At 38.7% G+C, this 22,845-nt stretch overlaps 2 protein-coding genes across 5 annotated transcripts in view; one reads left to right on the top strand and one right to left on the bottom strand.

Annotated features, from left to right (window-relative positions):
- Nucleotides 1–22,845, bottom strand: part of IL12RB2 (interleukin 12 receptor subunit beta 2) — an 83,455-nt gene that overhangs the window by 57,831 nt on the left and 2,779 nt on the right. The window contains exons 1-3 of one of the 4 annotated variants that reach the window (XM_004762974.3): nt 16,137–17,024; nt 14,159–14,270; nt 12,103–12,390 (exon numbers count right to left, since the gene is read on the bottom strand). The exons of 1 other annotated variant lie outside the window; for it this stretch is intronic. In XM_004762974.3, the coding sequence (XP_004763031.1) occupies nt 12,103–12,390; nt 14,159–14,234 (364 nt within the window). In that variant the 5' untranslated portion in view covers nt 14,235–14,270; nt 16,137–17,024. Of the gene's footprint in view, nt 1–12,102; nt 12,391–14,158; nt 14,271–16,136; nt 17,025–22,845 lie in introns of those variants that run through there. 2 more of the 4 variants (XM_004762973.3, XM_045064706.1) reach the window with 2 other exon arrangements.
- Nucleotides 21,456–22,845, top strand: part of LOC123387270 (voltage-dependent P/Q-type calcium channel subunit alpha-1A-like) — a 40,775-nt gene continuing 39,385 nt past the window's right edge. Inside the window, exon 1 of the mRNA XM_045063433.1 lies at nt 21,456–21,488. Within this exon, the coding sequence (XP_044919368.1) occupies nt 21,456–21,488 (33 nt within the window). The remainder of the gene's footprint in view (nt 21,489–22,845) is intronic.

The raw sequence follows: 22,845 nt of genomic DNA, 5'->3' as shown, positions 1-22,845 counted from the left end.
AATACAGGTTTGCCTCTGAGCCTGGAACATAGCTGTTATTCTGATATTGCCCATCCTTAGTATAATGGAAGTTCCTTTATTTTTTCAGTGTTTGATCTCCTGTTTCTTAAATCCAATTCTTTCTTCTTCCCTGATTCAATTATTTGTGTTGGTGAGATACATCCTCCAGTAATTCCTTGGAAAAGGGTTCAGGGAGGAAATATTTTGAGCATGATTAAAAATGTTTTCATTCTACCTTCACACTTGACTGATACCTTGGCTATGTATTGAATTCTGAGTTGAAAAGAATTTTCATCCAGGATTTTGGAGATGATGCTCTGTTGTCTTCTACATTCTTCTAAATTCAGGTCTGAAGCCAGGGACACCTGGGTGGCTCAGTTGGCTGAGTGTCTGTCATTGGCTCAGGTCATGATCCTGGGTCCTGGGATTGAGTTCCACATGGGAAAGGGCTCCTTCTCCCTCTATCTGCTTTGTCTGCTCTGCTGGCTGCTCTCCCTGCTTATGCTCTCTCTGACAAATAAATACAATCTTAAAAAAAAAAAAAAGAAGCCTGAAGCAATTTTGATTCTTGAACCACTGTTTTTAATTTTCAGTAGACTGCAGAATCTTTTCTTTGTCCCCACTTTTCTGAATTTTCACAAAAATATGCTTAATGAGGGTCTATTCTCCTCTGGATTCTCAGAGTTCATACATTCTGGGAAGTTTTATCCTTCAGTTTGGGAAAAAGTCTTGAATTATTTCTCTGTTGATTCTCTCCTATTTTTTTCCTTTCTAAAAATCCCTAGTTTTTATAGGTTGGATCTTCCTCTAATTTTATATCTTATCTTCTATATTTTTAAGTTCTTGGTCTTTCTGCTCATCTATCAGGGGAAAATCTCCTCAGTATATAGATCCACCCTCCTATTAAATTTTTAATTTATTTATCTTTGGGAGGAATGTTTTCTATTCTCTGAGTATTTCCTTTCCACACAGCATCCTATTTTCATTCTTTTTTTTTTAAAGATTTTATTTTTATTTATTTGACAGACAGAGATCACAAGTAGGCAGAGAGGCAGGCAGAGAGAGAGAGAGAGAGAGGAGGAAGCAGGCTCTCCGCGGAGCAGATAGCCCGATGCGGGGCTTGATCCCAGGACCCTGGGATCATGACCTGAGCCGAAGGCAGAGGCTTTAACCCACTGAGCCACCCAGGCACCCCATTTTCATTCTAGATGCAATAGTTTCTTATAATTCTTTGAAGGTATCAAGGATAGTTTTTTTTTTTTTTAACATTTCTTCTCCTTGAATACATATTTCTTCCACTTTGTTTATATACTTTGTTCCATATGTTTATTCTGGTTTCTATCTTTTGTAGTAGACCCCAGATTGTTATATTTTTCCTCATGCGTAGGAGTGAGGGACACTAAATTACCAATTGGAGCTCTGCATGTGTGTCAGCTGAGGGGTGTCTGCTGACTCTGGGTTTCACTCCAAGGTGATCTGACAGGTTTTCTTGGGAATCTACGTTTTAAGTAATTTTAGATATTTCCTCTTGGACTTAATAGATTCCCCTGCGAAAGATATTCTAACTTGAGTGGAGGAGGGTACAGGGCTGAAAGGAGCTGTATGTAAATCCCCTCTGTTTTCCAGCATGGAACTACCATCTCAGCTGAACTGGCTGGAACTAGTTTAGTGATCCTTTAATGCCAAGCCTCCAATCTTAAGCCAGAATAGTAGGGCAGTGAATGTCCAGCTACATGGAATTGGGAAAGAGATCTGAGAATCTGAGATTTTTCAATAAAATCTCCTATTTTTAGTTCCATTCTTACTCACTCCCAGAAGGACACGGTATCACCACTTTCTTAGTGTGGGTGGGAGCTTCTGCATTCAGTCATGTTGAATCATGACATTTTTTACTGCCAGCTGCTGGCTAAGCCAATTATCACTGGTCTACCTGCTTTCCAGCTTCCAAAAGTTTGTTGATATGTCTCCCCTCCCTTTTTTTTTTTTGTCCTTTAGGATTTGTGCCTCTAGAAAACTTTCTCTACTGCATCCGGGATTAATTTCAGGGGGATCAATGTAAACACATGTGTTCAAACCACCATCATTACCTCCATAGGGTTAAGGTAATGATGACCAAATGAGATATAAAGCATGTGGCCCCTTTAAGTAATGAAACAGTTCTCACTTGTACCTTTATTCCTAAAAGTTCGCAGAGACTCTCATTTTAAAGAGCAAAACTTTTTGTTTGTTTGTTTTGTTCTTAAAGATTTTATTTATTTGACAGACAGAGATCACAAGTAGGCAGAGAGGGAGGCAGAGAGAGAGAAAGAGGAGGAAGCAGGCTCCCTGCAAAGCAGAGAGCCTGATATGGGGATCATGACCTGAGCCGAAGGCAGAGGCTTTAACCCACTGAATTACCCAGGTGTCCCTAAAGAGCAAAACTTTTACTGAAAAAACAAGTCAACTTTCTGAACATGAGGCCTCTACACCATGAAATCAAGGTATCTACTTGAGCCCAGGACTTGGTTTTGGCAGAGACTATCTGTCCCAGGGGAAAACAGATTTCATTCTCTCCAATACAAGTGCATAATAACTGACACCAAAAAAAAAAAAAAAAAAAAAAGAACAGAAATCAAAGCCTCTGAAAATTAAAATAGTTTGCAATATAATAGTTATGAGCATTATAGTTGTTATTGTTTTTGGTTTTTTTTAGAGAGAGAGTGCAACAGGGGGAGGGGCAGAAGGAGAGGGAGAGAGACTCCCAAGCAGGCTCCATATGGAGACTGACATAAGGCTTAATCCCACAACACCAAGATCATGACTCAAGCTGAAATCAAGATTCAGAGCCCAACTGACTGAGCCACTCAGGTACCTCATGGTTGTTTTTGTATGTAAAAGCCCTACTTACTATGGGAAATTAAATGTCTTAGAAAAATAGCTTTCAGGGAGGAGTCAAGATGGCGGAAAAGTAGCAGGCTGAGACTACTTCAGCTAGCAGGAGATCAGCTAGATAGCTTATCTAAATATTGCAAACACCTGCAAATCCAACAGCAGATCAAAGAGAAGAAGAACAGCAATTCTGGAAACAGAAAAACAACCACTTTCTGAAATTACACACTGAGGAGTAGGGCCCCGGGCTCTCGGCTCTTCTGGGCCGGAGATCAGGAGGCCGCCATTTGTATTCCCGTCCTCTGGAACTCTATGGAAAGCGCTCAGGGAACAAAAGCTCCTGAAAGCAAATCCGAGTGGATTACTCAGCCCAACCCCTGGTAAGGGTGGTGCAATTCCGCCTGGGGCAATGACACTTGAGAATCACTACACCAGGCCCCTCCCCCAGAAGATCAACAGGAAATCCAGCCAAGACCAAGTTCACCTACCAAGGAGTGCAGTTTCAATACCAAGGAGAGCAGCAGAATTCCAGAAGAGGAGAAAGCAAAGCACCGAACTCATGGCTTTCTCCCTGTGATTTTTTTTAGTCTTGCAGTTAATTTAATTTTTTTCTTTTTCATTTTTTTTCTCTTCTTCTGCTAAAATTTTTTTTTACTTTTACCCTTTTCTTTTTTAACGTTTTTTAACTAGTTTATCTAATATATATATTTTTTCTTTTTTATATTTTTCTTTATCCATTTTCTTTTTTTAAATTCTTTTCTTTTCTTTCTTTGTGAACCTCTTTTTATCCCCTTTCTCCCCCCTCACGATTTGGAATCTCTTCTAATTTGGTTAAAGCATATTTTCCTGGGGTTATTGCCACCCTTTTAGTATTTTACTTGCTCCTTCATATACTCTTATCTGGATGAAATGACAAGGCGGAAAAATTCACCACAAAAAAAAAGAACAAGAGGCAGTACCGAAGACTAGGGACCTAATCAATACAGACATTGGTAATATGTCAGATCTAGAGTTCAGAATGACAATTCTCAAGGTTCTAGCCGGGCTCGAAAAAGGCATGGAAGATATTAGAGAAACCCTCTCGGGAGATTTAAAAGCCTTTTCTGGAGAAATAAAAGAACTAAATCTAACCAAGTTGAAATAAAAAAAGCTATTAATGAGGTGCAATCAAAAATGGAGGCTCTCACTGCTAGGGTAAATGAGGCAGAAGAAAGAATTAGTAATATAGAAGACCAAATAACAGAGAATAAAGAAGCTGAGCAAAAGAGGGACAAACAGCTACTGGACCATGAGGGGAGAATTTGAGAGATAAGTGACACCATAAGACGAAACAACATTAGAATAATTGGGATTCCAGAAGAAGAAGAAAGAGAGAGGGGAGCAGAAGGTACACTGGAGAGAATTATTTGGGGAGAATTTTCCCAATATGGCAAAGGGAACCAGCATCAAAATTCAGGAGGTTCAGAGAACGCCCCTCAAAATCAATAAGAATAGGCCCACACCCCGTCACCTAAGAGTAAAATTTACAAGTCTCAGTGACAAAGAGAAAATCCTGAAAGCAGCCTGGGAAAAGAAGTCTGTAACATACAATGGTAAAAATATTAGATTGGCAGCTGACTTATCCACAGAGACCTTGCAGGCCAGAAAGAGCTGGCATGATATTTTCAGAGCACTAAACGAGAAAAACATGCAGCCAAGAATACTATATCCAGCTAGGCTATCATTGAAAATAGAAGGAAAGATTAAAAGCTACCAGGACAAACAAAAACTGAAAGAATTTGCAAACACCAAACCAGCTCTACAGGAAATATTGAAAGGGGTCCTCTAAGCAAAGAGAGCCTACAAGTGGTAGATCAGTAAGGAACAGAGACAATATACAGTAATAGTCACCTTACAGGCAATACAATGGCACTAAATTCATATCTCTCAATAGTTACTCTGAATGTTAATGAGCTAAATGCCCCAATCAAAAGACACAGGGTATCAGAATGGATAAAAAAACAAAACCCATCTATATGTTGCCTCCAAGAAACACATTTTAAGCCCGAAGACACCTCCAGATTTAAAGTGAGGGGGTGGAAAAGAATTTACCATGCTAATGGACATCAGAAGAAAGCAGGAGTGGCAATCCTTATATCAGATCAATTAGATTTTAAGCCAAAGACTATAATAAGAGATGAGGAAGGACACTATATCATACTCAAAGGGTCTGTCCAACAAGAAGATCTAACAATTTTAAATATCTATGCCCCCAACGTGGGAGCAGCCAGCTATATAAACCAATTAATAACAAAATCAAAGAAACACATCAACAATAATACAATAATAGTAGGGGATAATAGTAGGGGACTTTAACACTCCCCTCACTGAAATGGACAGATCATCCAAACAAAAGATTAGCAAGGAAATAAAGGCCTAAACGACACACTGGACCAGATGGACATCACAGATATATTCAGAACATTTCATCCCAAAGCAACAGAATACACATTCTTCTCTAGTGCACATGGAACATTCTCCAGAATAGATCACATCCTCGGTCCTAAATCAGGACTCAACTGGTATCAAAAGATTGGAATCATTCCCTGCATATTTTCAGACCACAATGCTCTGAAGCTAGAACTCAACCACAAGAGGAAGTTTGGAAAGAACCCAAATACATGGAGACTAAACAGCATCCTTCTAAAGAATGAATGGGTCAACCGGGAAATTAAAGAAGAATTGAAAAAATTCATGGAAACAAATGATAATGAAAATACAATGGTTCAAAATCTGTGGGACACAACAAAGGCAGTCCTGAGAGGAAAATATATAGCAGCACAAGCCTTTCTCAAGAAATAAGAAAGGTCTCAGATACACAACCTAACCCTACACCTAAAGGAGCTGGAGAAAGAACAAGAAAGAAACCCTAAGCCCAGCAGGAGAAGAGAAATCATTAAGATCAGAGCAGAAATCAATGAAATAGAAACAAAAAAAAAAATAGAGCAAATCAATGAAACTAGGAGCTGGTTCTTTGAAAGAATTAATAAAATTGATAAACCCCTGGCCAGACTTATCAAAAAGAAAAGAGAAAGGACCCAAATAAATAAAATCATGAATGAAAGAGGAAAGATCACAACTAACACCAAAGAAATACAAACAATTATAAGAACATACTATGAGCAACTCTACGCCAACAAATTTGACAATCTGGAAGAAATGGATGCATTCCTAGAAACATATAAACTACCACAACTGAACCAGGAAGAAATAGAAAGCCTGAACAGACCCATAACCAGTAAGGAGATTAAAACAGTCATTAAAAATCTCCAAACAGGGGCGCCTGGGTGGCTCAGTGAGTTAAGCCTCTGCCTTCGGCTCAGGTCATGATCTCAGGGTCCTGGGATCGAGTCCCGCATCGGGCTCTCTGCTCAGCAGGGAGCCTGCTTCCTCCTCTCTCTCTCTGCCTACCTCTCTGTCTACTTGTGATCTCTTCTGTCAAATAAATAAATAAAATCTTTAAAAAAAAAACAAATCTCCAAACAAACAAAAGCCCAGGGCCAGACGGCTTCCCGGGGGAATTCTACCAAACATTTAAAGAAGAACTAATTCCTATTCTCCTGAAACTGTTCCAAAAAATAGAAATGGAAGGAAAACTTCCAAACTCATTTTATGAGGCCAGCATCACCTTGATCCCAAAACCAGACAAGGATCCCATCAAAAAAGAGAGCTATAGACCAATATCCTTGATGAACACAGATGCAAAAATTCTCACCAAAATACTAGCCAATAGGATTCAACAGTACATTAAAAGGATTATTCACCATGATGAAGTGGGATTTATTCCAGGGCTGCAAGGTTGGTTCAACATCCGCAAATCAGTCAATGTGATACAACACATCATAGAAGAAAGAACAAGAACCATATGATACTCTCAATAGATGCTGAAAAAGCATTTGACAAAGTACAGCATCCCTTCCTGATCAAAACTCTTCAAAGTGTAGGGATAGAGGGCACATACCTCAATATCATCAAAGCCATCTATGAAAAACCCACCGCGAATATCATTCTCAATGGAGAAAAACTAAAAGCTTTTCCGCTAAGGTCAGGAACACGGCAGGGATGTCCATTATTGCCACTGCTAGTCAACACAGTACTAGAAGTCCTAGCCTCAGCAATCAGACAACAAAAGGAAATTAAAGGCATCCAAATCGGCAAAGAAGAAGTCAAATTATCACTCTTCGCAGATGATATGATACTATATGTGGAAAACCCAAAAGATTCCACTCCAAAACTGCTAGAACTTGTACAGGAATTCAGTAAAGTGTCAGGATATAAAATCAATGCACAGAAATCAGTTGCATTTCTCTACACCACCAACAAGACAGATGAAAGAGAAATTAAGGAGTCCATCCCATTTGCAATTGCACCCAAAACCATAAGATACCTAGGAATAAACCTAACCAAAGAGGCACAGAATCTATACTCAGAAAACTATAAAGTACTCATGAAAGAAATTGAGGAAGACACAAAGAAATGGAAAAATGTTCCATGCTCCTGGATTGGAAGAATAAATATTGTGAAAATGTCTATGCTACCTAAAGCAATCTACACATTTAATGCAATTCTTATCAAAGTACCATCCATCTTTTTCAAAGAAATGGAACAAATAATTCTAAAATTTATATGGAACCAGAAAAGACCTTGAATAGCCAAAGGAATATTGAAAAAGAAAGCCAAAGTTGGTGGCATCACAATTCCGGACTTCAAGCTCTATTAGAAAGCTGTCATCATCAAGACAGCATGGTACTGGCACAAAAACAGACACATAGATCAGTGGAACAGAATAGAGAGCCCAGAAATAGACCCTCAACTCTATGGTCAACTAATCTTTGACAAAGCAGGAAAGAATGTCCAATGGAAAAAAGACAGCCTCTTCAATAAATGGTGTTGGGAAAATTGGACAGCCACATGCAGAAAAATGAAATTGGACCATTTCCTTACACCACACACGAAAACAGGACTCAAAATGGATGAAGGACCTCAATGTGCAAAAGGAATCCATCAAAATCCTTGAGGAGAACACAGGCAGCAACCTCTTCGACCTCAGCCACAGCAACATCTCCCCTAGGAACATCGCCAAAGGCAAGGGAAGCAAGGGCAAAAATGAACTATTGGGATTTCATCAAGATCAAAAGCTTTTGCACAGCAAAGGAAACAGTTAACAAAATCAAAAGACAACTGACAGAATGGGAGAAGATATTTGCAAACGACATATCAGATAAAGGACTAGTGTCCAGAATCTATAAAGAACTTAGCAAACTCAACACCCAAAGAACAAATAATCCAATCAAGAAATGGGCAGAGGACATGAACAGACATTTCTGCAAAGAAGACATCCAGATGGCCAACAGACACATGAAAAAGTGCTCCATATCACTCGGCATCAGGGAAATACAAATCAAAACCACAATGAGATATCACCTCACACCAGTCAGAATGGCTAAAATCAACAAGTCAGGAAATGACAGATGCTGGCGAGGATGTGGAGAAAGGGGAACCCTCCTACACTGTTGGTGGGAATGCAAGCTGGTGCAACCACTCTGGATGCTCAGAAGGCTAAATGAATATTATTCCCAATACCTGCTACCCCAGTCTTAATCAGTGGTGGAAGAACGGTCTCAGAACTGTTTGTATCAATTGGCCATTTAAGTTTAATAGTAAAAGACTGGTTAATGATAACAATGCATCGTAAAACCTTCAGAAGGAAAGGAGAATGTTTTGTGGACCATTTGTTTTTTTGTGTGTGTGTGGCAGTTTTAAGTTATTATTTTTTAAAATCAGTACTTTTTAATGGAAACAACTTGACCAAAAATCTGTCACAGAATTTTGAGACCCATTAAAACAAAAGTTTAATGAGAAAAAAAAAATGTTCCTCAAAATGTTGAAAATAGAACTGCCCAATGACCCAGCAATTGACTACTGGGTATTTACACTAAAGATACAAACGTAGTGATCCGAAGGGGCACGTGCTCCCGAATGTTTATAGCAGCAATGTCCACAATAGCCAAACTATGGAAAGAACCTAGATGTCCATCAACAGATGAATGGATCAAGAAGATGTGGTATATATACACAATGGAATACTATGCAGCCATCAAAAGAAATGAAATCTTGCCATTTGCGACAACATGGATGGAACTAGAGCGTATCATGCTTAGCGAAATAAGTCAAGCAGAGAAAGACAACTATCATATGATCTCCCTGATATGAGGAAGTGGTGATGCAACATGGGGGCTTAAGTGGGTAGGAGAAGAATCAATGAAACAAGATGGGATTGGGAGGGAGACAAACCATAAGTGACTCTTAATCTCACAAAACAAACTGAGGGTTGCTGGGGGGAGGGGAGTTGGGAGAAGGGGGGTGGGGTTATGGACATTGGGGAGGGTATGTGCTTTGGTGAGTGCTGTGAAGTGTGTAAACCTGGTGATTCACAGAGCTGTACCCCTGGGGATAAAAATATATGTTTATAAAAAATAAAAAATTAAAAAAAATACTTAAAAAAAAAAGAAAAAAAATAGCTTTCAGAAATATCAATAGTCAAGCATATATTGAGAACAACCAAGCAAGGATCCATTGTCTTTCATTTATTACTTTGAATTTCTAAGTAGTTTGTGGATCAACCCTGCGAGGTTAAGTTAGAGCACTGATGGCTTAGTTACTACACAACTTGAATAAGCTCTTGGGAGCAAAGCCACCCAAGCCCAGGGAAAGGCTAGGAAGAAAAGGCTAAATTACCTATTCCTGGTTCTGAAAAACCAGCCAACTTTATGACAGCATTCTCAGGATATACAATGGCACTACAAAAAAGAATGCCACTTGTCACAAAAAAGAAAATGAGCTGTTTACTCCCTCACTAGATAAGATTAAGCTCACTACACTAGGTGAAACCAAAATTCATTACGTCTTTTCTTGGAATGACTAGCCGTACTCAGAATAAGCTATTGCTTCCAGTCAGTCCTTTACCTCAAAGGTGCTAAACTTGCTCAAAGAGCAGTCACTGATGGTCTGTTTACCACGAGAGCACACTGGACAAGCAACATTCCAGCAGTACCACCTAACTTAGCTGCACTATGACAGATTCTCTTAACCATTTCCTTAGGTCTTCTGAGGCTGCAAGCCTTTACAAATCCATCTCTGGATGGAAAAGTCCTGCTGCTGAGATCAAGACCTGAGCCGATATCAAGAGTCAATTCTTAACCGAATGAGCCACCTAGGTAATCCACTAGATGGAAAACTTTAAACTTTAAAAATAGAAAGATGTCAAAACACTCTAACACACCTGAGAAAAGGTGGGAAATACAACAGGATGGCTAAGGACATGTACAAAATTATTGACCTCCAAGGCTATTGTTAGCCTATAAATATGAAGAAAAACAGCAGCAGCAACTGACATCACAGGCTTGGGAACATCTAATACAAATACATGATATTGGTCTGCTAAGATAATGAGTTATGGAGTGAAATATTCAGGTGTTTTGAGGACAAAAGAGATGAGGACCGATGGTACTTTTCAAAGAAATTTTCATTTGTCTATCACTTTCTTGTACTTTTTTTTTTAAGGGAAATGGACGCATATCCAACATGCTGCACACAGGAAGAAGAGTCAAGCCAGCTGAAACCACTACCCTAGGGCTTATCACCTCAGTGCCTTCTACGTGTCTGGTACTATATTAAGCACTTTGCATACCTGGTGTCATCTAATCACTACAACCATCTTATGAAGAAATGAAGAAAGAAAAACTGGGGCTCAGAAAATTAAAACTGCCTATCGGTACACTGTTGGTGACAGGGTTAGGCTTCAAAGCCCATGCTCCTTTTAAGATACCACAGGCAGTCAGAGTTGAGAGTACATGACCCATGAGCGGTCTGAATAGAAGACCGCGAACTGGAAGAGGAGGTCTGGACCTGGTTTATGTCTCCACAGCCTCCAGTGATTCATTTGACTGTTTGCTTGGTGTTCTGCTCAGTGCTTCCAGTGGCTCTCCAGCAAGATTGCTTGGCACCAACCATATTCTTAGAGGTTACAGAAAAGTGATTTCCATCTTTCCTGAAAAGAGTCTCACTGAGCTCTGTATCACTGTCTTCATGTCAGGGGCTCTGTCCTTGCATCTTGGTCAGTCAGTCTGCAGTTCTCCTACTCTTCCCATGCCTCTTACTGGCAATTCCAGAGCTTCTCTGGAACCATGGAGGCAGAGTGTCCTGGGATAACTCAGAGCTCATGCATGGTCACTGGTTTGCCTTGCTGGGCCTTCAAGGCTAAGGGTGTGGACTGCAGTCTACAAGTTTTAGGCAGGTATATTGCTGGCTCACCCAGGACACTGTGGCTCATGCTATAGAAGCCAACTCTGATGTCTTAGTTCTTACTCCCAGCAGCTTCCCAGGGCCAGCTGTGCAAGCCAGCAAGTAGGGGGGCAGATACCCTATGGGTAATTAACCAATGACAGTTAAGTTCTCTTTCCCTGTCATTGTATTCCCATATGTTTTTTTCTGGGACTGTCCCCAGTGACTAAGCAACCAGCTGTGTTTTCTGTTGGTGCTGTGGCCAGCTCAGTAACTTGACCTCGTGTTTGCTTTGGTCCTTTCCTTGTTCATTCCCTTGCTCTTGTTCCTTGAGACTATATAGCTCAATTTTCCTGACAAAGCATGAGCATATTAGTTCTATTCATGGAGCTTTCTAGAAAACCTAGGAAAAAAGTGTGAGAACAGTTCTCCTTTAACTTCTGCTAAGTATGATGGCCAGTGCTCAGGAGTTAATGTGGATGTAAGGACTATTAAATTAGGGAAAGGTGAATTGCTCAGTCTTGGGTAGTCAACCTGGGCTTCATAAGTCAAAAAAGGATCTCTTTCTTCTTCTTAGGTGGCTGTAGCTTTGAAAAAATTCTCATAAATCAAGAAGGCATGAAAATTCAGCTGCACAGATTCTCTTTCATGCCACTGGAGTCCAAGGACAATTAATGGCCAAAAAACTAACGGGGAGGGAAGCGGGGGAGAGAGAGAAAATATTACTAAATGAGATCCCAATTCTATTGCTTTCTGGATTTCTCACATTGAGGTGCTCATATTGCTATCAAGATAAAATACATTCATGTGGCCGGAGAAGAAAGAACACTGCCCCATATTCAGATTTCTGCCTAACACATAACAAATATCAAAAGATGACTAATTTTTAAGAATTCAGAATGGAATGCTCACCACCAACCAAGATCTCTGCCCCACATATTTGTAACTCCTTGTTTTTGCTACAGGCCAGTTTGCAGAAAAACACTGTTGTACCCAGAGGAAGATCTGTGACTTGAGAACTGAGGAAGTGACCATGCAGAAAATTGATTCTTCTTTTGAACCTGTAGAGGATTAACTCGTTAAAACTGGGATATTGTGAGCAGCCTTGTTCGGGCTTCAAAGAGCATGAAATATTGACAGCTGATCCAAGTGAAATTACACGGGAAGGCTCCACAGTCACATCTCCTCTCTTGCATGCATCTGCCAGAAGATACAAGTCAGCACATAAGAAATCCATTTCAACATGGTGGGTTTGTATGATTCTCAATATCAGGGTAAAATTAATCCCATCAAACCATGGAAATATAAATAATCCACATTGTTCTGGCTGTATTGGTAATGCACCATGAGAACAGAAGGCAACCACATTAAAGCTTAACTGTACCTTAATTAAAAGATGTATTGTTCTCAAAATAGCAAGACTAAAAGTACTGAGAAAATAGGGTTGGAAGAACATTCAGGAACAGAGGGCCAGGAAAAACCAAGCTCTCTTATACGCAAATTATTCACCAGGCTACCGAGAATTATTTCTCACTATAAATCACATTTGCTTCTATCCCCATTTCTGATTTATAAGGCTTACTTCAATACTTAGACCAAAAAGGGGGAAAAAACCCCCAGTAAAAATGAACAGCCATTTATTTAAAAGGTTATTGCAAACTCTAACGGGTAGATTTAGGAATAATACTTTCTCTTGCTATAGTGGTATAAAGAATGTATAATCTATAACATTATTTTATAACAAAAGAAAATATTCGGTGGCTCTGGTATGTTTGTGGTTGGCATCAAGGATGAAAACTAGGTACTGCATGCCACACTTTGGTATTCCTTCAAGATGCAAGACCCTGGGCCAGATGAATCATAACCCAATGCAGCTAATAAGACATTATGTGAATGTATTCTTCCTTTACAAGTGTTTATTTACTTATTTATTTATTGCCAGATACCATAGTAAACTCATTAAAAGAGAGGTCATTCTTACTCTCTAGAAGTTTTTATGTTAATAAATACGAGAACTAGCCAGAAATGAAGAGCTTTTGGTGGTCCTACCAATGAAAGAACCTCAGAATTATAGATTGGCCTTGAATTTTCAGATGTGATGGGAAAACCTCCATGGAAAGTCTTTTTTTTTTTTTTTTTAAATTTTAGGACTGCTTTGATCAACTACCTTAAACAGGATTTGGTTAAAAAAAAATTAAATCAAATAAAAGAAATGCTAAACATTAATTTCAAATAAAAAAATTCTTTATTTTCAGAACTAAAACAAAGTCTCTTTTTCTCCGCTCCCATCCTACTTATATGTCTGTTCTCTGCCTGACTTTTATTGATTGTAATGAGATAGAAAGTAAAAATGTAAGCTCCCAATAAAGAAAAGGCAAGGAAAATGTCAGCCATTATTTTTTTAGCACAGTTGAATTCACCCATGCCAGATGCCATATTAATTTCTGTTAAAATACACTATCATTTTTCATTTTAGTAAAATTTGCAATGCCAGTTTTGTGGTTACGTAGCCAGTTTTTAAAAATTTTTTTTATTCATTTATTTTTAAAAAGATTTTTATTTGTTTATTTGACAGACAGAGATCACAAGTAGGCAGAGAGGTAGGCAGAGAGAGAGGGGAAGCAGGCTCCCTGCTGAGCAGAGAGCCTGATGGCGGGGCTCAATCCCAGGACCCTGGGATCATGACCTGAGCGAAGGCAGAGGCTTTAACCCACTGAGCCACCCAGGCTCTGCACCTAGTCACTTTTTAAATAGAAAATTATATGATTGGATCTGTACATTAATCAGCATAAATTAAATAAAATGCATATTAGTTATAGATATGGAACAGACCTATCCATTTAAAATGAGAGAAGACTGACTACAAAAGACCAACTACCAGAACAATCCCCACAAATACATATTTCATCTATAACTGAGAGTTTAAGCCACAAATCCTTCTACAGATTCAATTACAGAAATATCTTACCTATATTTGCTTTAACCAACAACAACACAATGATAAAAATAAGTGCCAGTGAGCAACCTCCAACTGTATGTGCCATGAACAGTCAACTCTGGAATACACCTCTGTAATTTTCCTTGTAAAAGAAGACAAATTCATTCATGTTAAATACATTCAGAAAATACCAGAACCAACAACATTCAGAAGGTCTTAAAATGGCCCTTTAATTTCTCTATATTGTTAAGTTTTTTTTAAGAAGTATACTTTTAAAACTAGTAAATTAAAAATATTAAAAAAAATTAAAATAATATTAGCCATCTCTAACCCCCATTCACTTAAGCTTATTGGCGTTGGCAAAGGGTGGGAGAAGAGACATTGGAAACCTTTAGAACTGGGCTTAAGAACTTTGAGACTGTGGGGAGACTGTGGGGTCCCTGGGTGGCTCAGTCAGTTAAGGTTAAGCATCTGACTCTGGATTTTGGCTCAGGTTATGATCTTAGGGTTGTGAAACTGAGTCCCATGTTGGGCTCCATGCTGGGTGTGAAGCCTGCTTAAGATTCTCTCTCTTCCTCTGCCTCGGCCCACTCCCCTAAAAAAAAAAAATAATAAAAAATAATAATAATAAAAAAGAACTTTGAGAATGTGGGCAAGTTTCTTAACCTTCGAAGCCTCAGTCACACACACAAAATTTTTTTCTTCCAAACAGGGCTGTACCATCATAGTCAAGCTTAGTGTTAGTCAATGTTAAATCCCAAGACTAATGAGAATTTCTGAGCTATTCATGTGCTTCTAGAAGTAACAGAAAATTAAAAAGTGGCTCATAACCCTTTCCTAGAACTTAGTAAAAGACTGATCTCTTTGGTCAGAAGAAAGGGAGTTGTTGGAGTCTTCTACAGAAGTTTATTTCACTTGTTTGCTTGTTTATTCATTACTTGCTTATTTTACTATGCATTTTTATCTTGAATGTGTCAGAAAATGCAAACTAGTGATTTCTGATTGTTTCCGAATCTATACCTACGGAATTTTCTAAATTCTGTTAAAGGTGGGCCAAAAATCCATAAAGTAGGCTGGGAAGTTCTGTGGTGCTAGGCCACTGGAAACCAGCCATTGTAAAGGTTCACTTCTTACACCCATACTTAGAAATATGCCAGAACATATTGGCCATTTTCAAAAAAATTCACTTATTTATTCAAAAGGCCACATTTCATGTGCCAGGCATATTGTTAAGTGCTAGCAATACAACAGTACTGCTCTAGTGGATATACAGAAATGTCTCCACTTGTTCCTTTGACTTTCCTACCTCTAGCCTAGCCATCAGTCAGGAAAGATCCAAAAACTTTAGCACCTTTTCAATAGTCTTTGATGGCTGATCTTTCACCTCCTCCTGAATTTCAACTCTGAGAGGACCTCAGCTCACTCAAGACATTTTTTCTCTATTTCTACTCCCTCCCCAGGCAATCTCATCTGGTCACCTAGCTCTAGAAATTTTTTATATGCTAATGACTCTCAGATGCATAGCTTCAACTCAGACATCTCTTGTGTTCCAATCTGTCTCCTTGCATCCCTCTTGGACCTCTAATAGAGTGCTCAATATTAACATGATCAGTTGGAATTCTTGGTCTCCAACCCCAAACTGGTTCTTTCTCTGGCCTTTTTCATTCCAGTAAATAACTGAAGCTGCTCAAAAACCTGGAAGTCATCCTTGATTCCACCCTCTTTCCCGTCCCCTACAACCAAACCACCACTAAGCCCCATCAATTTTACCTCCAAAATATATCACAGATCTGCTTCTCTCCAGTCCTCACTCTAGTCCAAAAGACCGTCATCTCCCTCCAAGATAGTTACAGTAGCCCTTCAGCGTTTCTCTCCAATCCATCCTTATCCCTTTCTAAGTCATTTTCACATAGCGACTACCTTTCACATTACATTACTTGTTTCATACCACCACTATTTAAAACCCTTCAAATGTCCTTTGCTTTAGAATAAAATAAAAAATCCTTACCACACAAGATCTTTCAGGCACTGCATGGCCTCACTTCTCCTGTCTTGCTACCATCATTTGGTCAACTTTTTCTGCCTTGCTCACTCTGTTCCATTTGCACTGGCTTTCAGACTGTTCCTTGAATAAGACATGTCTTTTGCTGCCCAGAGACTGCACTTTCCATTTCCTCTGCTAGAATCCTCTTCCTCTGTTTCTTAGTGGCTGGCTGACTTACATACTTCAGATCACAGATCATGTGTCACTTCCTCAGAAAGCCCCTCCCTGACGACTTAGCCAAAGTGGTCTTGCCCAGCTACCTTCTACTCATCGTCTTATTTATTGCCTTCCTGGTACAGTCTGTAACTACTGTGTTTATTTACTTGACTACCTGTCTGTCATCTATCTTTGTGCTAGAATTTAAGCCACCATGAGAGTGGGAACACTGGCTGTCTTGCTCACTGCTGTATGTCAGCCGTAGGAAAGAGTACTTAATAAATGTTTATTAAAGAAAGAAAAAAGGGAGGAAGGGAGAAGGAAGATGAGCTATAAAAAAAAAACTCCCTATAAACATCCCTGTGGTGGCCAGAGTAATGGCTCACCAAAGATGAACAGGCCTTAATCCCTAAGAACTGTGAATACATTGTATTACATGACAAAGGGACTTTGGAGATGCAATTACAGCTAAGGATCTGAAATGGCGAGGTTATCCTAAGTTATCCTAAATAGATTGGGCCCAATCTAATCAAGCAAGTCCTCAAAAGTGGGTGAAGGAGGCAAAAAGTTCTGTCAGAGAGCTGTTATATGAGAAGGCCTGGATCTGCCACTGCTGTCTTTGAAGATGAAGGAAGGGGGTCATGAGCCAAAGAATGCTGTGTCCTCTAAAATCTCAGTGTGGTTCTCCAGTTACAGAAAATATAAAATGTATGTCCTTTTTTAAAAGATTTTATTTATTTATTTGATATAGAGAGAGAGCACAAGTAGGGGGGGTGGCAGGCTGAGGGAGAAGCAGGCTCCCCACTGAGCAGGGATCCCAACAGACATGGGGCTCAATTTCAGGACCCTGGGATTATGACCTGAGATGAAGGCAGGCACTTAATGAACTGAACCACCCATGCACCTCTAAAATGTATTTCTTGTGGGTCTTAAGTAAAAATGTTTGAGAAATACTGATCTAAATTGAAATCTGACAATTTCCTTTTCTCTAAACCATACAGTCCAAGATCATGGCATACATGGCCTCTGTGAGCTAATTCCTGCCTTTATTACCAACCACATCTACCACTAGTCTCTGCTGGCACTCTACTGTCTATTAACACTGAGCTGCTTAGTTTCCCTGCACATCTCATGCCAATATATGCTTCTGTATCTTTGCTGATTCTATTACTTTTACACTTTTCTTGAAATTGCTAACTCTTATTCATTTTTCCCAACTCAGCTCAGGGTATCTTTCAAGATTCAGCCATTCATTCAACAAATATATATTAAGCAGTTGCTATGTGCCAGGGGCTAGGGGTAGAGAAGGTAGGATTTCAGTCTCATGGAATCAACATTCTAGAATAGGGAGACAGAAAACAAAGAAATAAATAACAAATAAATTCAGACGATGATAATAGAAAAACATAAGAGAAGCTAAGAGGAGAGAAACCTGGGGAGGAGAGAGGCTGGTCAGTGAAGACATTTTTAGGAAGTGAAGCTTGAGCTGAGAATGGCAGAGGCCAAATGAAGACTAAGGATGAAGCCTAGAGGCAGAAGAATAAATTGGCTAGGGCTATGGATAAGGCACATAAAAAAAGGTCAGGGTGGCAGGGCAAGTGACTGCAACTGGAGAATGGTAGGACATGAAATGGAGAAGAATCCAGAAGCCAGATCTACCATTGTTTGCCATGGAAAGGAGCTTGGATTTTACTCTCAAGTCTATAGGAAATCACTGATGTTTAATTCAAGGTTTTATTTATTTGAGTTTTAATGGGGAGTACTACAAGATATGAATTATATTAAATATATACATACAAAGGCAAAAAACAAACAAGAAAAGTTAGTCTTGGTTTCATGTATGGGGGCCAGAGTGGAAGCAAGCATACCAGTTAGGAAGTGATCACAGGTACCGATTAAGAAATGATGATGTGGACCACAGTTATAGTAGCAGAGAAGGAAAGAAGTCGTCAAATCTTAGGAAGCCTTACCTATGTCTTTAGGTCAGACTGAAGCCTCCTGCATAGCATCCTGGCATCCTCATATCTTAGCACCTGCCATATTACGTAGAACTAATTTATTTATGTATCTGTCTGTCTCTTCCATTTGCTTACAAACTCCTCATGAGCAGAGGCCACAATTTATGGCACATAGTGGGCATGTGCTGAACTGAACAACTTATATGGCTGAACTGAACAACTTATATGGCTTTTCTGTGCTCATCCATTTTGTTTCTAGTTTAATATAATGACATTACAACCTTATTAAATCTGATTCTGCTACATTATGGTTGACACCATTAATAATAAGTTTTTTTTTTATTACCTCTACCTTGGTTGCTTTGTTACCATGCTTGAATATTCTGGCATAAAAGAAATTATGAATTGAGCTAGAAGGTAACTGAATTATGAAGGAACAGTTACATGAAGATTAAATAAGTTTCTGCTTCCTGACTACATGGGGTATCTACAGGGTATCTTTCAATATGCACTGGAGCTATGATATTCTCCAAATAAGTAAAATATTTAATATCAAAATATTTTATTAGCTACTATAAGAATTTTTTAATGTATAAATTTTAAAGCATAAATATGAAAACATACAAAAAATACATATGAAATACATATATAAGAAATATATATGAAATATACATATGTATGAAATACATACATATATATATGAAATAACCAAAGTCAAGTTTAAGGTTCAGTTTATATTATACATTTATCTACACACAGACTTGTTCATTCTCTTTGAATACCCAGTAAAATACTTTCTCCTTTTATAAGAAACTCAGAACCTCAAAGACCTTCAAGTAAATGAGGTATCTTCCAATAAAATGAAACCTCCTATCAACTGTAAACAACTTTCAGACAACCTGCTTGGAGGGTTGATATTAAAACTACAACTTTATCTTGAATCAGAAAATCAAAGAGTATGCTATGTCATTGACTCATCACTCAGATCGTGACAGTTTCCAGATAGTAAAAACAGTGCCTCAGTGAGGGGGACAAGGACCAGCCAGAAATATAGTAACTGGCAGAGAACAGAGACAACAATTACCCCTCAGTGAGTCTTTCTCCACTGCTCCAGGAAGAAGCACAAAATATGTACTACTGCAAAATCATATTTTACTAGGCTAGGAAAAACCCTTATCACAGGTGATCATTTCATGTAGGCAGGAGCACTTTCTTCTGTAGCACCACATTAAGTTCAAGGGACAGTGTGGAAAAGAAAAAGGCTAGTGAATCTCAGTCCCACTTTTTGCTATTAACTTAAGAGTGCCATTTCTTACAGTAGGTATAGTAATATGGACCTAGACAAAGTTACTGGGAAGATTAATATGATAGTGGCATGGACCCATGAGAATACCTAGAATCAAGTAGGCGCTCCACTGAGGCTAGCTCCTATTTTCCCTTCTGGGTCCTGCTTTTCCATTTCTTTCTTCTTCTTCTTCTTTTTTTTTTTTTTTTAAGATTTTATTTATTCATTTGACAGGTCACAAGCAGGCACAGAGGCAGGCAGAGAGAGAGGAAGGGAAGAAGGCTCCCCTGCTGAGCAGAGAGCCCAACATGGGGCTCAATCCCAGGACCCTGAGATCATGACCTGATCTCATGAGCTGAAGGCAGAGGCTTTAACCCACTGAGCCACCCAGGCACCCCTTGCATTTCTTTTTTAAATCACTTATGACTTTCACTGTACTGGAATTATATGTTTTGTTAAACTAGGTTAAAAAAATCATATGTTAAGCTCTCTTTATTCTTAAACCTAGATATCAAATAATTTAGTAAGTCAGAGGAGGAAGGAGCCTCAAAGGTTTGCTATTAATTGCCATGGTCCTGCTGCTTTCTTCCCCTCCGAACAGCTGGCATTTGAATCTGGGCAACTGCAGAACAATCAGGTGATGTACATCAAGGCTGGTTATCTTACAAATGAATGCCCTTAATTACCCAGTTGACTCAATGAGGCGGAGTACAAAATTCTTCCCTTTTGCTGGCAAAGCTATTTACAGACATGTCTTTCCGGTAGCAGCTCAATATAAAGACAACACTTTGGAGGTCATCTCTTCCACCTTCCCCATTTTATAGATAGATAAACTGAGGCTTAGATAAAGAGAAGACTTGCCAAAGGTCATTAATAGAAGAATCCAGATCAGAACACAGGTACCCTGATTTCTAATCCAGTATTACCTCTAGCATGTGAAACTGCTCCTGATCAGTAGCGATGGTAGCAGCATATTATTAAAAATAGTGTTGGGGCACCTGGGTGGCTCAGTGGGTTAAGCCTCTGCCTTCGGCTCAGGTCATGATCCCAGAGTCCTAAGATCGAGCCCTGCATGGGGCTCAATGCTCAGCAGGGAGCCTGCTTCCCTTCCTCTTTCTCTGCCTGCCTCTCTGCCTACTTGTGATCTCTGTCAAAGAAATAAATAAAATCTTTAAAAAAATATATAAAAAATAAAAAGTGTTAATGCTCACTCTACCATTAATACTAATGCTATAGTTTGTTGATCTCTTACTATATTCCAGGCAAAATGCACATTACATACAATCTTTATGATATGCACTAGTAAAGCAATTATGATGCCTGATGCTTTCATCTTCAGAAGCTTGAATCACTATTTCTTTTCTTTTTGCTGAGATTATATGACTTGTATGATTTATTATGCCTCAAATAAGACAAGAGGCTTACAAAATATCAAACTGGAGTCAAAGACTGTATGTTTACTGAATATACAGTAGCTTTGCTTCATGGATATATAACAGAATATGGTTATGCAAGGGAACATTTCTACCAACAAGTGGCATATTGATGATTAAGTGCAACCTGATATAAGTGCAACCTGATCAATTGTTCAAAACTTATTCTGCCAAAAAAATCTAATGCCAAAACCTGTGTTGTGCTTCTTATATGCTTACCCTAAAATGAAGCCATTAGTCAACAAATACCACTCAAAATCAGTTTAACTACTCATTCTTTTTTTTAAAATTTAAATTCAATTAATTAACATAGTGTATTATTAGTTGTAAAGGTAGAGTTCAGTGTGAATCATTATTTCTGATACTCTCCTCGCTCTCTCAAAAGAGGATGAAACCAACACAAAAACTGCATATATGCAGTATGTAACCACCTCTAAGGATCTACTCCACCATGAAGATGGAAAAGGATAATCACATCGACCAAGTAGATAACTTGCAACTTGACCATTGGAGTGAGCCTTCTTTTCCATGACTTCTCATGAGCTAAGTCATGAAAAAGAATGGTCTTCTGACTGAAGCATTATTTCTTTTTTCCTCCGAAGTCTGCCATATAGTGAAAAATCTCACAAGCCATAACATGGATAAATGCTGGCCTATCAGGCCCTGATCATCAAATCAGCCTCTTCATGATATCATGTTAGGTAGTGTGACAGGCAAAGAAAGTAACATCACCTCAACCCTTTCTGCTTTTTCTTCTTTCTACCCAATAGTCCCAAAACTCTTTACATGAGCAGAACTGGATAGGACAGACATCTGTTTTCCTTTCTTACACACTTTTGAATTTTCTTTCATTTCACTGGTATTTGTAGTTTAAGTTTACCTATACATAAGAACATTCTTTTCTTGCTTGAAATCACGAGACTTCTGAAGTTTTGCTACTTTTTTTTTTTAAATTTCTGTGGGAGGGTTCTCTCCTTTCCTTCTTTATGACCTCTTTATCATGTTTCTTTTACTTACTTACCTTTTTTTTTTTTTTTTTTTTTTAAATAGGCTCCATGCCCAGTGTGGAGCCCAAAGTGGGGCTTGAACTCTAGATCCTGAGATCAAACCCGGAGAACCAAGATTAAAAGCCAGACACTCAACCAACTGAGCCACCCAGGGGCCCTACTTCATCATTTGTCATAACAAAAGTTCCCTTATACTTTTACCCCTTCTTTTATATTTTTCTGAAATGTTCTTCTGTCAATTTTATTTGCCTTTATTTACATTTCAGATATACCACACTGGACATAAAAGATAGGCTCTTGAAACATTGTATGTAAACAAACTACCTTGAAAATGCATTAAAGAATTTTATCCCATCCCCACCCTCAAATCATTTGTAGTGTGAATTATCTTATAAACTAAACAAGCATTCCCACAAGAGAACTACAAAAAAGAAACAAAGAAAGGAGAAACAAGACATGGATGGAGTCTTGAAGAAACAAGGAACTTTCAAATCAACTTGTGTTATTTGTTGTTATGTTTCTTTTTTTCTTTCTTGGATTAGCTCCAAAAGCTGACAATTTTCACAGCACTTGTTCAATTAAGTTTTAACAATCCAACCTTCTCTATTTTCACTCTCTGCATTCTTCTAGAGCTAGAAATAAAATAAGCCATTTACTTTTGGGAAGGATGATATACTGAAAAGAGCACAGTATCTTAGGGTCTGAGGAAATAGATGCCATCCTGGTTCCTCCACTTTTTTCTGTGTTACCATCACAGTTAACTTCACACTTCAAAGCCTCTTTTCCTTGTTTGAAAAATGGCAATTAACCTTTATCAAGAAAAATAAATCTCTT

The sequence above is a fragment of the Mustela putorius genome, unplaced genomic scaffold (genome assembly GCF_011764305.1).
Source record: "Mustela putorius furo isolate JIRA1106 unplaced genomic scaffold, ASM1176430v1.1 tig00003853_pilon_pilon_pilon, whole genome shotgun sequence".
NCBI classification, from domain to species: domain Eukaryota; kingdom Metazoa; phylum Chordata; class Mammalia; order Carnivora; family Mustelidae; genus Mustela; species Mustela putorius.
Note: the sequence above shows the minus strand (reverse complement) of the source record. Positions and strands in the feature narration are given on the sequence as shown.